The 22,718-nt window shown below is 42.0% G+C and overlaps 1 protein-coding gene across 1 annotated transcript in view; it reads left to right on the forward strand.

Annotated features, from left to right (window-relative positions):
• fat2 (FAT atypical cadherin 2) overlaps positions 1–22,718 on the forward strand; it is a 139,208-nt gene that overhangs the window by 55,504 nt on the left and 60,986 nt on the right. The window contains exons 10-16 of the mRNA XM_008306183.1: positions 28–238; positions 1,321–4,988; positions 6,089–6,485; positions 9,073–9,272; positions 11,124–11,277; positions 12,519–12,752; positions 18,425–18,814. Of these exons, the coding sequence (XP_008304405.1) occupies positions 28–238; positions 1,321–4,988; positions 6,089–6,485; positions 9,073–9,272; positions 11,124–11,277; positions 12,519–12,752; positions 18,425–18,814 (5,254 nt within the window). The remainder of the gene's footprint in view (positions 1–27; positions 239–1,320; positions 4,989–6,088; positions 6,486–9,072; positions 9,273–11,123; positions 11,278–12,518; positions 12,753–18,424; positions 18,815–22,718) is intronic.

Raw genomic sequence — 22,718 nt, forward strand, 5'->3', positions numbered from 1 at the left:
CTTAACCCTTAAATATTTCCTCCTCAGGTGCGTGACCAAGAGATACCAGTGAAGAGGAACTTTGCAAAGGTGGTGGTTCACGTGGAGGACTGTAATGACCACTCGCCGGCGTTCCTCAGCCCCCGCTATGAGGCCAGCATCTCTAACTTGGCCCCCACGGGCTCCGAGGTCATCCGGGTCAAGGCCCTGGACAAGGACATGGGAAGCAATGCCGACATCAGCTATTCTCTGCACTCCGGTGAGAAACAAAGGGCCTATTTGTATCTTTTATTTATGCTTCTTGCTCCTTTTCAGGGTAGCTCTGCTTCACATTCATTGAGTTCTACATATTCACACCTGGGAACTACCACCGTTTTCTACTCCTGAACAATGGGAACTGTCTTCCAACAACCACAGCCTTTGAATGTCAGACGCTTAGCTCCACCGACACAGAGGGTTCAAGGGCGCAGTGATGATATCTGCGATTTGAATTTCATCGTCCAGTCCTCAGTCCTCCTCATGTCTTGTGTTTGCTTCTCACATCAAACATTGCTGTGAAACATCTTGACCTTCTGAGAGATTTGTGGCACAGTTGGGGCACACAAGTTGCATTCTCATGCAGTAGTGTGGGATTTATCCAGGGGATGTTGCTGATCATGTGTGATCAAAGCAGTGGGGAGAATATGTGACAGAGCAGGGTGCATGACCCCGCCTGCTGCACTACAACACATTATGCCTGCTCAGTGTATTTTATCCAACAAAGAACATCCATCTTTACTATTATTATGAGATTCAGCTGTCACGATCTCTTTTGTTTTTCAAGTGAAAAAAAAAAAAAAAGAAGAATAAATGGCTGGGATAAATGTTGACAGTGCAGTTTGCTTAGTTTGTATCCCAACAGCCACATCAACAAAATTATACTTTTTATATCTAATAAACTCAGCAAAAGGTAATACTGTCAGCAAACCAAGTCATCTTAACCTACTATCAGATACCTTTACAGTACTTAACTTATCATCGTGTTAAAAAAAAAAAAAAGGTCTATATGTGGGAAATCCATTTATTTTGATTTGATTCAGTGCAAAGACAAACAAATACACCTGCCAGCCCCTTGAAGCTCACGAACTGACATTTGGTTTGTTTAAACTGTATAAAACCGTACTAGGAGTTATGCAGGCTTTTCTTGACTGGAAGCAGCGACCTTCTAACAGCTGACAAGAAAATAAATAATGTGATTTTAGCAGTCAGACCTCAGATCTTTGACAGAATGATTAATAAACAAAACATCTAATTACATGTATTTTGGACCTGTGCTACATATAATTTCCTTTCTCCCTGCAGGTAACATCGACAACATCTTCTCCATAGATCCAGAGCTGGGCTCCATCAGTGTTTCCAAACCTTTAGACCTTCAGCCTCAGGACCAGTTCCACCTCACAGTGAAGGCCACTGATCAGGGCTTCCCGCAGCGCAGCGACCTCTGCTCCGTCCACCTCAATATCCGCATCTCTGACCGAACCCCGCCCACCTTCCCTTCAGATGAATACCTAACAGAGATCAGCGAATTAGCTGCTCTTGGTAGCCCGGTGGTCACCGTGTCAGCCTCCAGCCCGGCCTCAGTGCACTATGGGATAGAAAGTGGCAATTCAAATGGGACATTTTATATCAACCCCTACACTGGGTTGATTTCTACCCAAAAGCACCTTGATTTTGAAATCTGTGAGTCATACAAGGTAAAAGTTACAGCCTCCACCTCAGCTGGGGCCTTGTCCAGGACAGTTGTCCACATCTATGTGATTGACGAGAACGACAACGCTCCCGTTTTTCATCAGGGGGAGTACTTAGGGCAAATAAGTGAGTCAGCTCATGTAAACAGCATGGTCATGGGAGAAAGAAACACTCCTCTGGTTGTTCAAGCCTCGGATGCAGATCGAGATTCAAATTCTCTGCTGACGTATTACATCCTTGAACCAGAGGCCATGAAAGTCTTCAGGATAGACTCAAGTATGGGTACCATCTCTTTAATTTCACCAGTTGACTTTGAAGCCAAGGCTGAGTATCACTTCACGGTGCAGGTGAAGGACTCCGGGGAGCCATCACTGTATGCAGCTGAGCCTGCCAAGGTCACTGTTCGTGTCCTGGACCTGAATGACTGCCCGCCACAATTCAGCACCCCGGTGTATGAACCATCCATCATCTTCCCAGCTGTCAGAGATACAGAGGTTGTGCGCGTCATGGCCCATGACGCCGACTCGGCAGTCTCGTACACCATATCTCAGGGAAACCTTCACAATGCCTTTTCAATTCACCCCAATACTGGAATAATCACTGTGAACAACGTGTCTGAATTCAGGCCGTTTTACCAGCTGCTTGTCAAAGCTTCTGACGGCCTCTACAAAGACTCAGCTACCATCAAAGTAAACGTAACAAACCTAACTGCAAGCGATCTTGCATTTGAACAGAACGTGTATTCAGCAAGTGTTACAGAAAACCTAAAGACAGTCAAAATTTTAGCGGCACTCAAAGTCACAGGATGTTTTTTTAATGAACCTCTTTTATATTCTGTCATAAATCCAATGGGGAAGTTTGCAATTTCCCAGACATCAGGCGTGCTTGAAACCACAGGTATATCCTTTGACCGAGAGGATAAAGATGTTTATGATGTCGTGGTAAAAGTAGAAGACATGAGAACACCACCCAGAACAGCTACAGCCCAGGTCAAGGTTTTTATAGATGATGTCAATGACAACTCTCCGCAGTTTCTTAACTTGCCTTTTTCAATGATGATTTCTGAAGACTCAGAACCAGGAGATGTTCTGTATCAAGCCACCGCCATCGATAGGGATCTGGGAGAGAATGGATCCATCATGTACTCACTGGAGGAGGACTATGACCTCTTCAGGATAGATCCTGATGTAGGCGATGTGTCCCTTCAAAGACCTCTTGATTTTGAAGCGCTGAACAAATATGTGTTGACAGTCTTGGCTGTAGATGAAGGCGAGCCCAGTCACAGCACCATGGCTCAGCTCAGTATTCAAGTAAGGAATCGAACCAACCCAGTTTTCCAGACTCTTCTTTACCCACTGAAAGTTCCCGAGAATGTGCCCCCATTCACCACCATCCTGCATGTTCAGGCCAGGAACCCGGAAGGTTATCGACTCGTCTACAACCTTGAAGAGGAAAACGCTTCAAAACACTTTCACATTGATTTCAAAACTGGTGTGCTGACCGTCACCAACCCCCTCGACTACGAGAGCGAAACCATGCATTTGTTGACAGTCCGAGCTACAGATGCTGTGACTGGAGCTTTCTCAGAGGCCTCAATTGAAATAGAAGTGGAGGACGTGAATGACAATGCACCAGTTTTCTCAAAGCCAATGTATAGTGTGAACATTGCTGAGGGGCTTCCAATCAACACCTCTGTGATACAGGTTTCTGCCTCTGATAGAGACTCTGGTAAAAATAAAGACTTGACCTTTCAGATAGTTAAATCAACTGAGGATGAAACAGATTTTTTTGAGATAAACCCTCAGAGTGGGTTGATTGTTACAAAACAGGTGCTGGATTATGAAAAGAAAAAGCACTTTAATTTGAAAATAAAAGCAGTGGACAATGGGACTGTCCCGCTCAGTAGTGAGGCCTTAATTTTTGTAAATGTCACTGATGTCAATGACAACCCACCAGACTTCGATAGCTCCCAGTATCAAGCCAAATTAGATGAAATGGCAAAGTGTGGCCACATAGTCATTAAAATCCAAGCTTCAGACCCCGACACTGGTGACCTAAACAACCTCAAATACAAAATCCTCTCAGGGAATGAAGGCCGGTACTTCAACATCAATGAATCTTCAGGGATCATCTCCTTTTCTAATGTCTGCAAGAAGAATCTGGATCCTCACTACAACCTGACTGTGGCGGTGTCTGATGGAGTGTTTCAGAAAACAGCACCAGTCAATATTGACATGATCAACAGTAACAGGCATAGTCCATATTTCAAGCAGAACATCTATGAAGCAGAGCTGGCTGAAAATGCTGAGCCAGGGACGCGTGTGATCCGATTAGCAGCGATTGACCCTGATGATGGGCCATATGGCAGCGTTGACTACACCATCATCAACAAACTTGCCGATGAGAAATTTGCCATCCGCAAAGATGGGCAGATTGTCACTACTCAACCACTGGACAGAGAAAACCCCACCCAGAGAGTCATCGCCATCAAAGTAATGGCTAAAGATGGTGGCGGAAGGGTGGCCTTTTGCACTGTCAAAATCATTCTCACAGATGAGAACGACAATGTGCCTCAGTTTAAAGCATCAGAGTACCAGGTTTCGATCCAGTCAACTGTAAATAAAGGCGCCCCAGTCATTCAAATCATGGCTTATGATGCAGATGATGGCAAAAATGCAGATGTCACCTACACAGTGGACGAAGCTGAAGAGGTCACAGAAGACATAATCGAGATCAACCCTTTCACTGGAGTCGTGAGTGTCAAAGAGAGTCTTGTTGGCATGGAGAACAAGATCTTCAATTTCAAAGTCAAGGCTCGTGATGGAAGCCTCCCTTTTTACAACTCCACAGTCCCTGTTCAGGTGAAAGTGGTTCCTCCTGAGGTTCCCCTTCCAAAGTTCTCTGAGCCTCTCTACACTTTCTCAGCTGCAGAGGACATTTCCATTGGGACAGAGATTGGCTCTGTGAGGGCCGACTCTGACATGCCCGTCATTTACAGCCTGGTGAATGGGAACACAGTTGAAAGCAACAAAGACAGAGTGTTCAGCTTGGACAAAGAAAGTGGAACCTTGCTGTTGCAGAAGACCATTGACCACGAAAAGACAAAGTGGTACCAGATAGATGTGATCGCCCAGGGGAACCACAATGGGACCGATGTGGCCTCTCTGGTGTCTGTCAGCATCCAGGTTCAGGATGTGAACGACAACCAGCCGGTGTTCGATGCAAGTCCATACAGAGCGTTCTTAGCAGAAAACATGCCTGCTGGAACCACTGTTATCCAGGTGAGATGCTGAAAGTTTTTATGTATTTATTTACTGCTACAGGAACTTTTCTTACTTATTTTTCAACCAGAGGAGCCACGGTCTATAGTAGAGTTACTAAAGATAGTTTTACCTCCAAAAATCCATGCTTGGGGGGCAATACTTCATGAAGGCTCAGAGCATTAGAGGTTCGGCTTGTGCCACTGAATGTTGCAGTTTGGTGAGCTATGGTTGTATTTAGTCTGAAATTGTAGCTCATAGTTTTGCATTTAGTTTGTAGCATACATTAATCACGATGGAGCAGGCCAGTAGATTTTAGGAAGTGGAAGTACAGATTGCCATGGAGAAACCTTTAGCCATGACTTAGCGAGACATTCGTTTTTGAGAATTTAGTGGCTTGTCCTACTGATCCCATGTAGCATTTTGAACGATAAACAAACTTCAAGTAGTTCTTCGATTCACTGATTAAGAGATTGCCAGCCAATTAGAGAAATGAATAGAAGATATTCCTTGAGGTTGCTAGGTGCGTTTTTTTCTTCTTTTTCATGAGGTTAGTAGTTTTCCCTGCTGTCAAACTTCAGCCGTGAATTCTGAAGATTGAGTTTGTAATATTGTTTAAACTGTCAGACCAAACAATACAAACATTCAGCAGTTAAAACAGAAGAAGAAGAAGAAGAAGAAAAAAAAGACTTCTTTCTTCTTGTTTTAATTCTGACTAAAATGTTGAGTTTTCATGACTACACATAACAAAAAGCAAAATTTCTCCAAAGCTACCATCACCAGGATTTGCATATAAACAAATACGGTGGAGATTTAGCGATCCTGATGAAAGCAGTTTTTACTGATCAGTGTCGGTTTTGTTGTTTACGTCCGCTGTGTCACAGCAGCACTCACAAGTCAGATTATCTGGAAGTTTTCCTGTTTTCCCTTCTGTCTTACACTGAACTTATGCTTTAACATATATTAGCCATCCTGCACCATTGTCTCTACTGAGCCTAGATTAAAAAAGATCTATATTTTCTCATCTAACTGCCAGTAACATGACACAGCAGTGTATTTACCAAATATGCAAAAGTTCGGAGTAAGGAGTACAACAACTAATTGTATGTCTTGACTCTTAGGTCACTGCCAATGACCCGGACACAGACACCAACGGTCTTGTGACCTACAGCTTAGAGTCGTTACCTGATGACCCCACGCTCGACATCGCCGAGGTGTTTTCCATTGATGGAGAGAGTGGCTGGATCACCACGCTGCGGGAGACGGACTGTGAGGCGACGAGGCTCTACAGGTTCAACGTGGTCGCCACTGACCACGGCGGCGACGTCAAGCTGTCGTCCAGCGTCCTGGTGGAGGTGGTGGTGACGGACGAGAACGACAACCCGCCAAAGTTCTCCGACGACGTGTACCGCGGCTCGGTGTTTGAGAACAGCACACCCTTTGCACCCATCGTCTCCATGACGACCACAGATGCTGATGTGGCACTGGAGAACCGCCTTGTGACGTGCTACATCACAGGTCTGTATGTGTATTTATAAGTGTGTGTTCATGGGTTTGTTTTTCTGATGTGTGTGCAGCTCAGTAAGTTTGTACGTGTGCTCAGAACTGTAGCTGTGTGTCACAATACTCATTTGTGATCATGCATTTGTGTGCTTATCTGTGAGAGCGACTGTGCATGTGTTTATCAGCGAAATTACTGTCCCGAAGATTTGCTGCGCTGTGGGATTTATCAAGACATTAATGAGGTGAAATAAAATCTATGGTATTCGTCCTCAGTGGAGTCGTGATGCTATTCAGCCACAGATTAATCACAAAGAGTAGGACGACAAGACAAGAATACAAACTGGATGCTCTGCAGATAACAACAAAAACAAAAGCCTCGATCTAATGCAAATCCTCTGTTTTCCCCCAGACAGCTAAACCCTTCTAAAGGAGCTCTCTGTCACAACAGTGTGTTTTGTAAGAGGGGAGTATTTACATTGGAATTATTCATAATGGTAGGGTTCAGCTGATGTTAAAACTTGGTTGTCACAACGGAAAAAAAGCAAAACAAAACAAAACAGAAACAAATGTTGGATGTTAAAGCTGTCCACCACCAGCATGATTGATATGAGGATTTTACATATTCAAAGAGTCCAGAGTTTCCTCACGAAACACATTTCTTTGCTGGCATTTTCAGAAGTTTTTCATCTGCTTTCTAACTACCAAAAAGGGTTATACAATTCTCTTATATGTATGTTTTTACATTTCTTTTTCTTTTTCTTTTTTAAAACGTGTAATTACACAAAACCAATTACATCTATTTTCGAAAATATTTTCACATTGTAAAAAATTCTTCGTACACAAATACAAGAATCAAAGAGCAACCTGTGGAGTTTGTGTACAGCTGTGTGTTTCTCTGCAGGTTGTGTAAAACCCCCAAATTCTCAAAATCAATACCAAATATGTGTCTCAGGGGCCCTCAGTGGTAGCCGCAACCTTTTTTTTTTTTTAATATCATTTTAATCACAGTTGGTTGTGTGACATTTTTTAGGCAAGTTTTAAGACAGTTTATTACTATTTTGGTGTAGAACGGAACAATCAGCTTTATATTTGCTACCCTATGAGGTGTGAGTGTAATTAGTTAGTTTGTTTCAGATTTGTTTAGATAATTTTCTTTGACTTTTGGCTTTAAAAAAAAAAGGCCATCAGCTGCTGCAGACATTAAAAGATTAGATTATGCAAATTAAAGTACAGCTTCAATACAAAAAACTCCCTCAAGAATTTTCATTAGTTCAGCTGCAGTGCATGACATCCTCCTCCTCTGCTTTTAATAATGTCCGCCTGCATGTATTTACATCACATGAGCGATACGTCGGTTCCTTACAGCGCTGCAGGCTGTTTGTGTACGCTAGCGTTCTCTGCTGTTTTGTCTCTGTCAAAGAAAAGCAGCATCAAGGCTGAACAGCTGCAGAGAACAGTTTCCCTTCTTGAGGTTGAAGCATGTGTTCACTGAGCTGGCTCCTGTAACCGCCACATCTGCGCACATCACCTGTCAAACAAGGTGTGCGGCTGACTGCGATGCAATCTGCTGTCACATGCCGACTGATAGCCATGTTCAGCAACCCATACTAGCAGCATGGTTAGAAGAAAATCAGGGAAAGATGTTTTGACCTGAAAGAGAAAAGAAAATGCAAAGCACCCAGGTGAGTCAGTCTAAAACCCCCCTCCTCAAAGGGAGATGGAGAGGAGGAGATGGCAACAAGACACGACTGACTTATTCATTGAAACGAAACTGGTAACTGGAATTTAAAAATACCTTCTATTAATCAAAGAGAAATATGGTGTTAGAGATAACACAACAGGCATTTGGCACAATCAAGGCACTACAACAACATGTATTTGATATTACTTTGGTCCCAACCTTTTTCCCGACTACACAGAAAAGATTTTATCTCTAAATACCGCAACAAAATTAAAGGCAGTGCTGAGTTCCTGCCTGGTACACGTTTACACACGGAGGATCGTTGATGTGTCTTAGATTGAAGCTTTACATGCAGGGACACATAAAGGTTATTTTCAATTACTTAGGATTAACAACAGTTCAGCACCCATCTATAAAAGACCATGTTCGAGTGTCTCTTTTGTAGTAAACAGCTACAAAACTAAGATGTGTTCTGATCTATTAATGCACTTTCTGCAAGCACACTTACTTTACCATTTACTTATGTATTGATTTATTTGTGTTTCTTGGCCTAAAGTTAGTAAGGTATCTATCTATTGAATAGGCTACCAACAGAAAACTAAACCTGTGAGTTTTTTTTTTATAACCGATTAATCATTTAGATCATTTTCTAAATCAAGAACATTGAACAGTTTCTGTTTCTAGGTTCTAAAAGTGTGTGAATTTGTGTTTTCCTGGTCTGACATTGTAGTAAATTTGGTATTTTGGGATCTGTCTGACAAAACGCGACATGTGATACGATCACTTGTGCCTGAGAACACTGATGTAAAGGTTTTCAGGATCCCATCAGAAGCTCCTGCTGTGCTTCTGTATCATGTCTCCCTGAAAACACTTCAAAACAGGAACCTATCCCTTCATCTCAGTTGTCTGTTGCTCCTACAGATGGAGACCCGTTGGGCCAGTTTGCCATCGTGCAGGAGGACGAGGGCCAGTGGGGTTTGATCGTGAAGGAAAGTCTGGACAGGGAGACCAAAGAAAGATACACGCTGAAAGTCATGGCCACCGACGGAAAGTTTGAGGCTCCAATTACTGTGGACATCCACGTGTTGGACATCAATGACAACACTCCGCTGTGTGAACAAGTAAGGGACGAGATGAGTCGCTTCAATGGTTCATATGCAGATAAAGTTCACTGCAGCAGCACAACAGCGATGCTCACGTCTCTGCCACCGCGAGCAGTAAAGGCTGATTACAGTATGGGTTTTTATTGCCATCTTTTACACGTCTGATTTACCAATAACGTTCTGTGCACATAAAATCAAGTACATGTCTGGAAAATTGGCTTTTGAGGGAGTTTTACTATCTTTGAAGCTCTGAGGATGGAAGTTATTACATGCAGAACAAACCGTAGGGCACCCTGAAAAAAAAAAGAAGAAAAGATTTGACTTGTCTCGATGTCATGTTTTCAGTAAATTGAGCAATAATTCACCCTGCCTGCCTCACGGTGCCTCCTGAAACCTCTGGGTTATCATTGGTGTGTTTTAGGGAAGAAAACATTAAGGATGCATGAAAACAATTACTTTTCACGATGATGTATTGCTCATCCTCCACCAACCTGCACTGCATAAGGGCAGAAACAAGTGATCGATTTCATATCAAAATCACAAAGGCTGCAATGTAGGATGAGCATTTGCAGTGCGTGTGATCCAGGATTTCAGCGGTGGTGTCGGTCACGTTCATGCCGTCCTCCTTGTGTGGCAGTGCACACTTTTGATGGTATCTTTTTGCGGTAATGCTCCATCACATGATTTGAATCTATTACACAGTGAATGTTGAACTGAAGCTTTACTTTAAAAAAAAAAAAAAAAAACTATATCATAAATCTAATTGCAATATCTGGCCGCAAAATTGAAACTTTCCCCTAGTTTAACCCACGTAGGACTATTTCTATCTTCATCAGATAATTTGTTCCAGGTTTGGAACTGAATACATTCATCCAAATCTGCAGCGCCAGCAGTCTTCACTCCTGAATTTATTCTGCAATATTGTGCCCATATCAATTCTGAGAGGAAAGTGCACCGAGTCTAAAGATATAAATGTAGCACCAGCATCACTTTGTCAAGCAGAAACAGCTTATTTAGCCTCCTTTTATATATATATGGCTGTAAATAGTGTAGTAGAATTGATCACAAACCAAAGGAAACTTACAAAAGTTTGCTCAGATTTCACTAAAGCACTGGAGATAGACAACTGTCAACACTTGCCTTCATTCTTCAGCTAATCTTGTAATTTTAAATTTAACGACACTTGTGTGATCAGCTTTATGGTCTTTCTGGGGCTGATTTGAACTGAAGTTGACAGGGCAGTAAGTGTGCATAATGCAGATATTTTCTTACTGCAAACGTTTTCTTCACGTTATTCTATGGTACTGTGATTTTCTTTTTTTTTTTTAAAAATCTCTTGTTGGGCTTTTTTTTTCAGAGATGGGACTCAAACCATCACCCCTGCATCACAACCGCCTCATGATGCAAACTGCAACATATAACTGACCAGTGATAAAATGTTTAAAGAACTCATTTGTAGGGTTGAATTTATTTTTTATTTTTTTGTCTGCACTGACTAAATAAGTGCTACGATGCTGCTCATTGTATGTCCCAAACTAGCTGCTGGAAAGGGATTATGCAATAGTGGTAAATGAGACGCTTCAGGCGGGTAAGAAGCAATGGTTTCTGGTCGTTTGGTGTGAACTTTGGGATTTATAAGATCTGTCACATGTACAGAAAGCAGCTCTATAATGCACTAAAAGAACAGAACATATTAAGCACTCTTTAAGCTCATCGTTTCTCCCTCTAGACTGCCGACTGAAGCTCAGTAGCTGTCCTGCTATTAATGATTTTATTTTATTTTTTATCCCGCACTCAGACTCAGCAGCGTGACCGAGAAAGCACTACGCAAATGGAGGCCTGATTATTGTTATTATCCTCTCGTTCCAGCTGGTGTACACAGAGGTAGTGATGGAAAACTCGCCTCCCAGCATGTTCGTGCTGAAGGTTTCGGCTTCAGATCCAGACGTGGGAGCTAATGGCCAGATCTCCTACACGCTGCACGGTCAAGACGCAGACAAGTTTCATCTGGAACACAGGACAGGTATGGTGATGTCTGTTTGTGGTCACAACACGCTCTTCTGCTAAGTGAGTGCTTGAGTAGGTGAGGTGATACCGTCAGCCCTCTGCAGCTGCTCCGAGACACTCTGAACTGACAGGAGCCAAAAACTATTGTCTTTTCTTTTTGCCCTATTTTCAGGGGCACCTCACTGACATCCATCACACTTTATTTCTGTCATAACATCTTTGTCTCCTGCCCTCGCTGCCACTTGATTGCCTGCAAGATATCAGACAGTTTTAGCCACGCTGACGGAGCGGATGGAGACACAGCAATGTTAATCAGCTGGTGGGCCAGGACTGAGCTATTAGGCCAAGAGGTCAACATTTCCCTCTAATATGTCCACATGTAAAACCAAAGACTGAATTTATAATTTAAAAAAAAAAGCAGTTTCCAATCACCCTATGGAAGTAACACTGTCCTCCTGTTTGCCATGTAGTGATGACAACTGCTAACATGCACTGGCCAGTCGCAATGCCAAGTTTTGCATGAAATTTTTTTGTTTATTTTATAATGAGAAGATCAATCAAGATGTAATATTACTCTGTTAATTAATTAAGGTGGCAGCTACGGATGTTAAGTGCTTTTGCTCCTGATTCAAGCATTTAATATCTGCTGACATCTGATACTTATTTTCCTCGATAATACAAACTTCATATATTTTAGATGACGCTGTAGTACTTTGTTGTTACACCAGTGGAGCCTCTCACTGTTTAATTCTGTAGCGACCGGAGGAAGAGAGTATCCTCAGGGTTACACGAGTGTTCGGACATGTAATGAGCACTAGTGTTATGTGAAGTCGAGTTAAATTAAGATTGCATTCCTATATCCTAGTGCCATTTGTAGCTGCCTTGTATTATATCTCTGGAGCTTAAAACAGCAATATCAGTGCAGGACAAATATCTAATGCACTCCATGTGTGTATATATATAAATTAGTCAGTTACTGAGTAAAAGTGCTGCCCTCATTAGGAAAAGTATTCACATTTACTACACCTGTGTGACGGCAGATGTAAAAAAGAATCATGCTTAGGTTTGTGCAGATATCTTGTCTTGATCAGTCTGGTCTTAGGATCATGAGGGCATCCCAGGTTGCAGCGTTAAATGCTGCTCCAATACAGTACGCTGAAGGTAATTGTAGTTATACGATATTACTCCTCAGTAAAATGTGTTTTACTTGTGTTATTGTTTGTCCTTGGAAGTGTTGCTAAATCCGTCTTTTCACAGGGGAGCTTTTCACTTTGGCCGTGTTGGACCGCGAGAAGGAGGTCGGGTTCAACCTGGTGGCGAAGGCGACGGACGGCGGCGGCCGGTCGTGTCAGGCCGACATCCTGCTGATGATCCAGGACATGAACGACAACCCGCCCCACTTCTCCTCCAGCCACTACGAGGTCACCGTGTTTGACAACACTACGGTCCGCACGCCGGTCGCTGTCATATACGCCAAAGACCCAGACACAGGTGAGCTGCTGCCGGCTTTAAATATCACTCCGAGTGCAGCGAGCATGTAACTGAGACAATGAGGCTGTACAGAACCTTTCATTGTTTCTCTCAGGTTAGAACATGCTGTGACAAACCTTTAGTCCTGCTATCAGCGATCCTTTTTTACACTATTAAAGCCTAATGCACGGGCTTGTCTCCGTGTGTTTACAGTGTGTGCGTGTATGAATGTGGTTTTACTGATCACAAACATAATAAGAGGCTAAGCCATTCCTAACAGTTTTGCTTTTTCTGAAACACCCACCTGATACCTTTCCACTGTGTCATTCCAGCTGTGTTGATAATTATTTGCTACACATGGATTTTAACCCTGAACCCTGGCAGCATTAGCACCTCGCTCCGTTCATCAGAGGTCACAGTCGTTTTACATTTTGTAGATTCTGTCAGTTTTAAAATCAGCATTCATCTCCAGATGCTGAAATGCAAGTGTTTCCTTTTTGGAGGCATTTTAAATGTAAATTGTGGCACTAAAGGAAAGGACAGCGAGTCAATAAATCAAACTGTTTGTCTTACCAGTATAAAGATATTTATTCACCCTAATGTTCCTGGTATTTGACTTAAAACTTTACCCTGTGGATTTCAACGGTTATTTTTGTTAGTTTGTCTTCACCAGTGTATTAAAATGCACCTCCTGTCCTCATACTACATTTGCAAAGTCAATAATTTTGATTAGTCTGAAGCCTGCATTTTTTTTTTTACATGCATATTTGCTTCCTTATTCCTCCCTGTCCCTTCCTGGCTTATTAGTGCATTTCCTGATGTGTCCCGGCTACCAGTCGCTGCTTAGTGTCATGTCAGGCATGTGAATATAAATTTGCCGATACATTAAGGTTGTGCTGTAGAACACTGTCTGGTTTACATGCTGTTTACAGTTTCTGCTGTTCTGTTTGTCGTGGGTCTTTGCACGTCAATTTTAATGCAAATTTGAATCATTCCTTCATGGAGAATGTGTAAAAATGTGTCTTGTGTGGACACAGCTCACGTTAAGATCAGCACTTTGCACAGCCCACACCTTCACTTGTTGCTCTTCTGCTTTGTGCTTTATGATCTGCATATGCTAAACTTTCATTTGACACAAGATTTGTTCATGAAAGGGCTAAAATGTAAAAGTTTAAAACTCTGGGAAGTTTATAAATAACAAGAAATGTATCTGAAAACTACTCACTGGTTTTGTCCTTGCAATGGCCCCAAAAAATGTACTAAAAAGTCTGTAAATCTGAGCAAAAAAACTTTTTATTGGTTGTAAGACAATGCAGACATTATTCCAGTAGCTGAACATCACTGGTTTATATCTGTTCTTTCTGCTAGACATGCTTCTTGTGAAATGTTATGGCCTCTTTAGCTGCTTTGGACTCACTAAATTACTGTTATGTATGCCCTAATAAAAAAAAGAATAGAAATAATGGAGAAGGAAGGAGCATAACAAAAACATTAGGAGTCATTGCCTCTGCACACTGCTGGGGAAAAAAAGTAATAATCAAGATTACTGAACAGATTGTTCCCTCGTCTGCACACAGATGCTAAATGCCGAGTTCAGACTGCACTGACAGGGACAGAACTGAATGAGTAGCCACAGCTCTGTGCCATTCATTGTTTGAATTGGTTAGTCACTTCTTATAAAGTTGGATGTATAATGAAGTAAATGATCACCCAATAATTTATTAATATCTTCCATTTGGTTCTTTATTAACTAATCATTAGCTATTATATAGTCTTGCACTGCAGCGCTACAGTTGCTTCTAAGGTGCCTGCAACGCTTGATCGCGTCAAGTCCCATCTGTATCTCCTAAACTATGTCAAAATGGCGATCCTTCAAGCTGAATTTAAATTTTGGGGATGAGCAAATAATCACAGGGAGCCAAATCTGGCAGGTAGGGCATGTGGAGAGTGACAAAAAAAACGGTGCGTAATCATCGTGCTGTGACAGCATCCGCATGCCATTGAGCCACAGTTCAGTTCATTTTTCACCAGATGTTCTGACTCACACGCCTCAGGACGTAGCACGAGTCTGCCACGGCAGTCTACTCCTGGGGGAGAATTCACAGCGCACAACAACACGAACGTGGAAGAAAGTAATGAGCATGCTTTCGGTGCGCTCCTGACCCAATGTGCAACGTCCAGTTTTGGAAACGGCAGCTCTGACTGTTCACACACGGTTGCACCAAGACGAGCATCAGAATGTTTAGATCAGCCGTCCAGGATTAGGCGTTAAGAACAACACATCAGTTGTTCCAGATTCATTTCTCACACTCACATTTTTCTGAATTGTTTTGTGTTATCCCCCCCTCCTTCCCACCGATATTACCCAAGTAGGAAAGATGGCAAGCTACGATCAGTCCGGGTCTGACGACGTGTCAGGACTTAAAGACTCTAGAAACAACCAATTTGACACAGCGAGCATCGTATCAGAGCCAAATTTCCTGTGATCTCAACCCAGTTTAAATGTTAATAAGAAACGCACACTGATAGACACAAATGATCTTCCCTCGAGTTACATAATAAATGAGCCAAGCTGACAAAAGTTCTGTATCATTCCTGTAGTGGGGAAACTAATAACCAGCACTCCCTCATCAATCTCTTCCTTGTTTCCTTTGTGTTGCTCCTTCACGCCTTCATTTCTGTACCAACAGCATCCCTTGTGATTCACACGTATCTGTTATTTTTGTAATCTGCACATTTCATATTCTGTCTGTTTTAGGGCACCGCTTTTTATTCACCTCAGTGATTTAACTATGAACAAATGCCAAGCAAATGTGAACCAATTTCTTCTGATTAAGCACAGTTTGGTGCAAATTTCCACTGCAGTGCGTCTGAATGTTTTATTCATTTGTTGCCTTTGATCGCTGCTCGGTTTTTAGGTGCTGGAACAGTAAAGTCAGATAAAAGTCACGGTTTCCTCGTTTGAAAGCGGCTGCAGAGTGCAGTCGGTGCAGGCGCGTGTGGCGTTTGATGTGCCATTCAAGAGCTCAGCGGTTTCGAGCACACTTAAATAGTTACAGTTTACACACTGGGAAAAGTGCAAAAAAACAAGACACCCACAAATACAAATTGTGGCCACGCAGCAGCTGGTACGCACATGTGTCTGGACAGATTCAGACAGGTCGGCGCTCTGGCAGTCTCGGGTAGAGAGACAGAACAGGTCAGCCACTCCTTCAGATGTGCAGCAGCTTGTCCTCTTGACAACTTTCTCACAGACAACAATGACTCAAACCTTTTTCTCTCTCTTTTTTTTTTTTTTTTCATTTCTTGGGTGTTTTAGTTGCCAAATAAATGAATCGAAAACAAACTGCAGACATCAGATGACACACAGATGACATTTTTATTCAGAATGAAACTTTTGGAGCGTAAATTTTTGACAGAGGGAATCAGGAAACACGAGGAAAAGAGAGAAAATAATACCTGCTCATCCTCTCAGCATTTAACAGCCGTGCCATCTTTAGGCCAATTACTTTGTTAAACTCTTGTGCACGGTTTAAAAATGCATTCCCCTTCCAACGCTTGTCAGAGTCAATCCACCTGTTTGTTCAAGCTTTGTTTGAGGTAAAAATGTTGACCTTTAATCACGGCACTCCCATTAGTCTGTGCAATTATCCTAAAACTGCACTCGCGGAGCTTTTTAGCTCCTGAACTCTTAAAACAAAAGTGCCTGCTCGACTCAACCCCGCAGGTTGGTGAGAGCTGCAGGTTTGTGCTGAGGGGATTTTTAACGAGGGTTCTGGTGAAGGTGGTGATTAACCTGTTTGGTTTATCACAAGTTGAGCCGCCGCCTTTTTGATAGCTGTGGATTCCAGCACAGAGTGAACTGCTCAAGATTTTTTTCTTTTTCTTGGCCCTGGAAAAGAAAAACTGCTTCTAGAAAAAGAGAGAAAACAGCAGCTTTTCTTTACTGTCTTGTTATATTAACGTGATGACCTCAGTAAGATTATGGCTCTCTTTGTGTTACCAGTTAATTAGCACAATGTTGGTGGATTTAGGAGTTGCCTGCAGGGCCTAAAAATAAAGCTCTAGTTTCCATCTGTGCAATACTTTAGTCTAAACCAAGACAATAAAACTTTATTGACACTCGTGCTGCTTTCCAGTAGTTTCACGCAGGCTTCAATTTTATTAACTCCCGCTTTAAAACAGTAACTGGAGGTGTTGTCCCTTCAAGCTTTGCCACATTTAACGGTAAACATGTGCACACAGATGTTTTTTTTTTTTGATGCTCAACAGCTGTTTGTGTAGCAACAGTTGGTAATTGTCTTGACATGTTTTTGCCACTTAAAACCCTAACAGTTTTATTACAGAGCTGAAAGTCATACGTTATTTTTTTCCCTCCTGTTTTTAGACATTGCATCTTCAGTTATATTCATCAACACATCTTGTAGAAACCCAGATGTGGTTTTGATAACAGTCGCAGTGCCTTGCGTAACTCTGGTTTTCCTCCTGGATGAAAGAATCCGGGTGTCATGCAGCGGCTTGTCTGTCAGTGCCAATATTTAAATCATGTCACGTGACAAAAAACCAAAGTAAAAGGACTTTCATTGGGGGTTTTGTACCTTTTAAAAAATCCCACCGGCCCAAATAGAGTTTCCACTGAGATGACACAATGTGCAATCAGCACGACTCTGTTAGTAATTCCAATGTTATGTGGCCAACATGGAGTTAATTCAGAATCAGAATCAGCTTTAATGGCCAAGTGCGTACGCAACATACAAGGAATTTGGTTTCGGCTGTTGGTGTCGCCCTTGGAATTTTCAGGAATAATAGAAATAGGAAAATTAAAAGAATAAAGTAAAGTAAAATAACTACAGAAAGGAAAGAATAAAATAAAATACAATAAATATTAATAAAAAATAAAACGAGATAATAAGACAAATATATACAAGATTTTACACATTCAAGCAGAAAAGCAGAAAATTCACATTTTCATGCTCTGCTACCTTCATTGACCAACATGAATTCAGTAGTTGACAGTGTTTATTAATGCCAGGACACATCTATGTGATACTACAAGCTTAACTGGCTCGATTTAGTAACACAAACTTAACTACAATCAGTGGAACAAACTTTTTTTGACTTACGCAAGATGAAACTCCTTATTTATGCGACTAAAAGAAAAACAACACATCCATTTAAGTCAGCTTATTTAACCTGATCATCTCCTCGAAGGCACTTTTCAAAGTGAATTAAAATCACAGCACTTTGCTCCTGTGAAAATCTCCATTTATCAGCATTAAAACACAATGAAAGTATGATGGAAACGCGCTGGGATTAAGATGTGACCCAGCATTATTTATTACTGCATCATTTTTCACTTTACTTTCCAGCTGTATGCAACAGTAATTCCTAATTACATCATTGATTAAATTAGCGCGACCTAGACCTAGACAAGTGGCAGAAAATGGATGAATTAATTGATTCAAATGATTAATTGATCCACACACACACACACAAAAAAACAGACTTAACAGCCTCCTACAGCACAGCAATCCCACGTTGACTTTAAAGGCGTCTAACATCAAACACAGAAGTGTTTCAAACTATCATTACAGCAGCCCAGAGAAGCCGAGAAACAAGATTTAAGACTTTAGTAAATGAAATAGACTTTAATAGCTTCTGAGATCCTACCTGTCTGTGTTTTTGTGCTCCAGGTATAAATTCAGAGGTGAAGTACTCCCTCCTGTCTGGTGACGGTGGCTATTTCTCTCTGGATGAGTTTTCGGGGATTCTGCGGTTGGAGCAACCTCTGAGCCCCGACACCCCGCCGACCTTCGAGCTGAAGGTGAAGGCCACCGACCGCGGCCTTCCTCGCCACCTCTACTCCGTCGCCACCGTGACGGTGGACGTGGTGTCCCTGGACGACTACCAGCCCGTCTTCCTGAAGTCGGAGTACACCAGGCAGCTCCCCGAATCTTTGGCAGTCGGCTCGGAGGTGCTGAGCGTCTCTGCGCTCACCAGAGACGGCGGCGGGCCGGATCCCATCGTGTACCGCATCATCTCTGGAAACGAAGATGGACGGTTTCTGCTGGACTCCCGATCAGGTCAGAGCAGTTTCTGTCTTTCACACCTTAGTGGAACGTTTACTCTCCTTCTGATGGTGCAGGATACTGGACCTAAACAAGTGTGAAGCAAAGTACTTGTTGTTGTATTTTTGAAGCAGTAATGCAGTGGTTTGTACACACAAAGGTCAGTTTTTTAAATAATGAGGAATACTGTTTACGTCAAGTTAAGTTATTTATTTATTTTTGCAAATCTAGTTCAAGTCTAGCCTGATAAAATGTTCCCAAACAATGGACACTTTAAGTACATTAGATACATTAAAATCAACCCAGTATAGTTTATATGCCTGACACCTAAAAACTTTGTCATGGCATTACAAAAAAACTGCATTTGTGCGTCCAAGATGTTCCTTAATGTTACCTCATGAACTTTGTTTTAAAGCTCCGGTAGAGTGCACCGTGTGTCTATTTCTGTCTTCTTTTAAAACCATCCTCCATTGTGCGTTCCTTCTCTGCACTGCAGATATGACAAAATATTTCCACATTTTAGCTCCGTCCCGCCACAAACTGTGTTCTCCTTTCCACGCTCTAGTCCGGTAGGTGGAGGTTTCACCTTTAAGTTGGTCTGAAAAACGGCTCATCAAACCATAAGAAGAAGAGTCGTTGTGCTCTCTCTTTACGACACCTGTGTGACAATGGATGTAGCTAAAGATCTATACAAGTGCAGCCATTTCACCATTGCCGCACTCAGCCACAGCAAAGTAAAAAGAAAAACACCCATTCCAGCAGAATCTGCGTTTGGCCCTGTGAGGCCAAAGTCTCAATGCAGTCCTTTATGCGGCTCTATTTTATGAAGGTCAGCAGAGTATTCCTTTGTGGTGGTATGTCTCTGTAGATTCTCAGTCATGGTAATCCTAAGTGCTCTAATGGAAGGCAGCTGGACTTGTTCTGCGGCTCTTATTTCACAGTTCATCTGAAAGGCTTCTTCATTACTAGCTGGCTGGGGGGAATCCCACCTATTGATTCTCACTCCCAACTCACAAGGCTCGTTAACAGCCTGAGAGAGACTCACATGACTCGAGGTGTGAATGGTGGTCAGACTGCCTGGGGAGGGGGGCTCAGGACTGCCTTGTAAGTACCTGATAAGTGGTGTAATGGACCCCTCCTCTGTTTGGAGAAACCGTTTACAGTCCAACATAGATGGCTTCCTTCACTCCTTTCTCAACCCATCCGTCTTCTCTATCCAGAAAGTGGACATTACTGTCTTTAGAGTGTCTTTTAGATGCAGGTAGACTGCTAAGTCTAGGAGCTGTTCTATTGTGCCTCCCATATTCTAGTATATGTGTGTGTGTGTGTGTGTGTACTCCTTGATGCATTGGACTGCAAATACAATACCAGTTTGTTTGGTGTTTTATCCTTTAGGTGAACCAAAGTGTTGCTGGGTCTGAAGTGCATTTGTTTTGTGTTCTTTGGCCACTTAAGGGCAGCAGACGAGCTCTAAACATAACTGTATACTCACTTATACAGAAATGTAACAGCATTAACCTTCTTCTGGAGTCATTTTTTTTTAGCTACCTGAGCTACCACAAGTCCGATTTTCGTTCCCCTTTTGGCTCTCCTTTTGGTTTCTACTAGTCTGACTCACAGGATGTAGGAAGGAGTTAAAATCCACCAATCATTTCAGGCAGCTGTGTCTTTACTTCTGCTGTCTGTGGTAACATGTTGTTCGCCACGGGATACAGCCTACACCACTGAAAATGTAAAGTTTTGCAGAGGATGTGGATCACACAGTAAAGCCCTATTTTTATTTTTTGTGGTGCATTATCCGTTTTAATTACAGGGCTCGTCCCCCTGCATGCAAATGTTCCACCACAATAATTCCACCCATCACTATTTTGAGGAAACACCAAAGTAGCATTGTTCGCTTAGCTATGATCGTTATCATTTTGAAGAAATACAAACAGGCCAGAGTGTTTTTCCCCTATAGCAGAATGATGCTGAGGTCCGGCTAGAGCGTTATGTTCTACAGAATGGTCTAACAAAGCAAAACCAGTTCTCTAACAGCTACTGAGAAAAAATATCTCCGTCTGCTGGAGGTTCCACTTTCATCACCAGCTCTACTGTAAGAAAGAGGTGAAGTTTTAGGCTGTAAAACGTAAATAATTACCTAAAATATGCTAAAACGCTTATGGGTTGATCTGTCACTACAAGCAGCTCCTTTCACATTTTACACTGTTACAAATATATAGAAATAAATTGAACATATGATCACTGTAGTGTTCATTATGCCTCAGTGCAAGCATCACATTTGATCTGATCAAAAATAGACAAACACAATAGAAACATAAAAATGTGGAGTTTCAGCCGTTTGCTCCTGAACAGTTACGTTTAAGGCAATTAAACACTTTTTTTTTTCACAGCACCCATCTGTGTTACTTCACGGCACAAAGCAGGAAGATTTCCTTAAAGCAAAAAAAGCAACAACAACAAAAAAAAACTCCTTTAATTTGATTTTCCTGTAAGGCGCCTACAGGCTTCCTGTCTGTTCATCACTGAGCCACAGGTATGAATATGCGACACGTTTAGCTCGCTGGTGAAGGCCACAATGTGAAGTGCTTTGGGCACAGTCATAAATGAACCACATAATGCAATTAGTTTGGAAAATATATGAATAGAATGCAACACTAAGTTCTGTTTCTCGCGGTTTTACGTCATATCTGCATGTGTTGTCATATGTTTTCCTGTTTAAAGAGGTAAATTTGGTCTGACATAAATGTGAATTATTTTTGTTCAGCTCCTCTGAAGCTGAGTGAACTCGATCACCCGTCCTTTAAAAAAAGATTTAAAAAACACAATCTGGATTATTTTTCCTTAAAAGTTGGAGTTGGAGAAATGGGTTTCTGACCTTTCGTGTGCTCTGTCCCCTACTGGTTTTAAAACTTTCAGAGCTTGGGAGTGAACTGCAGTCTGCCCTTTGGACCGTGTGGGACTGTCTCACAGGCTGCTGCCAATAAATCATTAAAGGCCAGCTGGTCAGAAGAACTGTGCTCATTGATCACTGTCCGCTGCATTAGGTTTCATTATTTAGGTAGAGCAGAGACTTTAGAAGTTTGAGAAGCAGACACGGGGCGATCAGAATCTCGTATTGAAGAAAAAAAAAAAAACTAAGCTGGACATTAGATTTGGCAAGGCTGCAAAGATTCTTGGTTCAATATAAATTTATATTTATTTATGAGACACGCTGAATTGGAAATACAAACTGGACGGGGTATTAAAAAAGCCGTGTTTGGAGGCATGAATGGCCAAGCTGAGATACATTTTTTGGGAAAAACCCCTCCGGCAGCGATCTGTTCTTTGTATTTTAATCAAGAATCTGAGATAAAAATCATTCGGCTGAGCTCGGAAACTGACCTGAACTAAAAGTAATCACTGCAGACCATTAAAGATGTTAACGGTGTTAAAGTGTTGGAGGTTTGTTAGAGGGGTTTATTAAAAGAGATTTGCTTTGGAAAGCTGATTCCTTAGAGAAAGGCATCTGCTGCTAATGACTTGTTTCTGTTCTCTCCCTATAGCTTCGGTTAATCAATACATTCTCAGATCTATCACTATCAGTACGTAAGTCACACAGTGAACTTCACCACCTCCTCAGAGGCTTACACCCAAGTCCAGAGTTTCTTATTTCAAAACATGAATTAGAAATAGTTTATTGATCGTCGAGGGGAGTTTGCAGTTTAAATTTCTGGCATCACGGCCAAAATCACCCAATTTATGTCACCGCTGGTGTGCAGCACACGCTCACACGAGTCGAGTGTCTCTGTGATCGGTGTTAACCAGGCTGAACTGCTGAGCCAGCATTTGTGCAAAAGACACGTCAGTGACAGTAATGAAAATTCTCACAGAATCCAGAACGCACAGCTCACAGGGAGATGCAACAGAAATATAATCA

The sequence above is a fragment of the Stegastes partitus genome, unplaced genomic scaffold, assembly GCF_000690725.1.
Source record: "Stegastes partitus isolate 25-593 unplaced genomic scaffold, Stegastes_partitus-1.0.2 Scaffold45, whole genome shotgun sequence".
Classification (NCBI taxonomy): Eukaryota; Metazoa; Chordata; class Actinopteri; family Pomacentridae; genus Stegastes; species Stegastes partitus.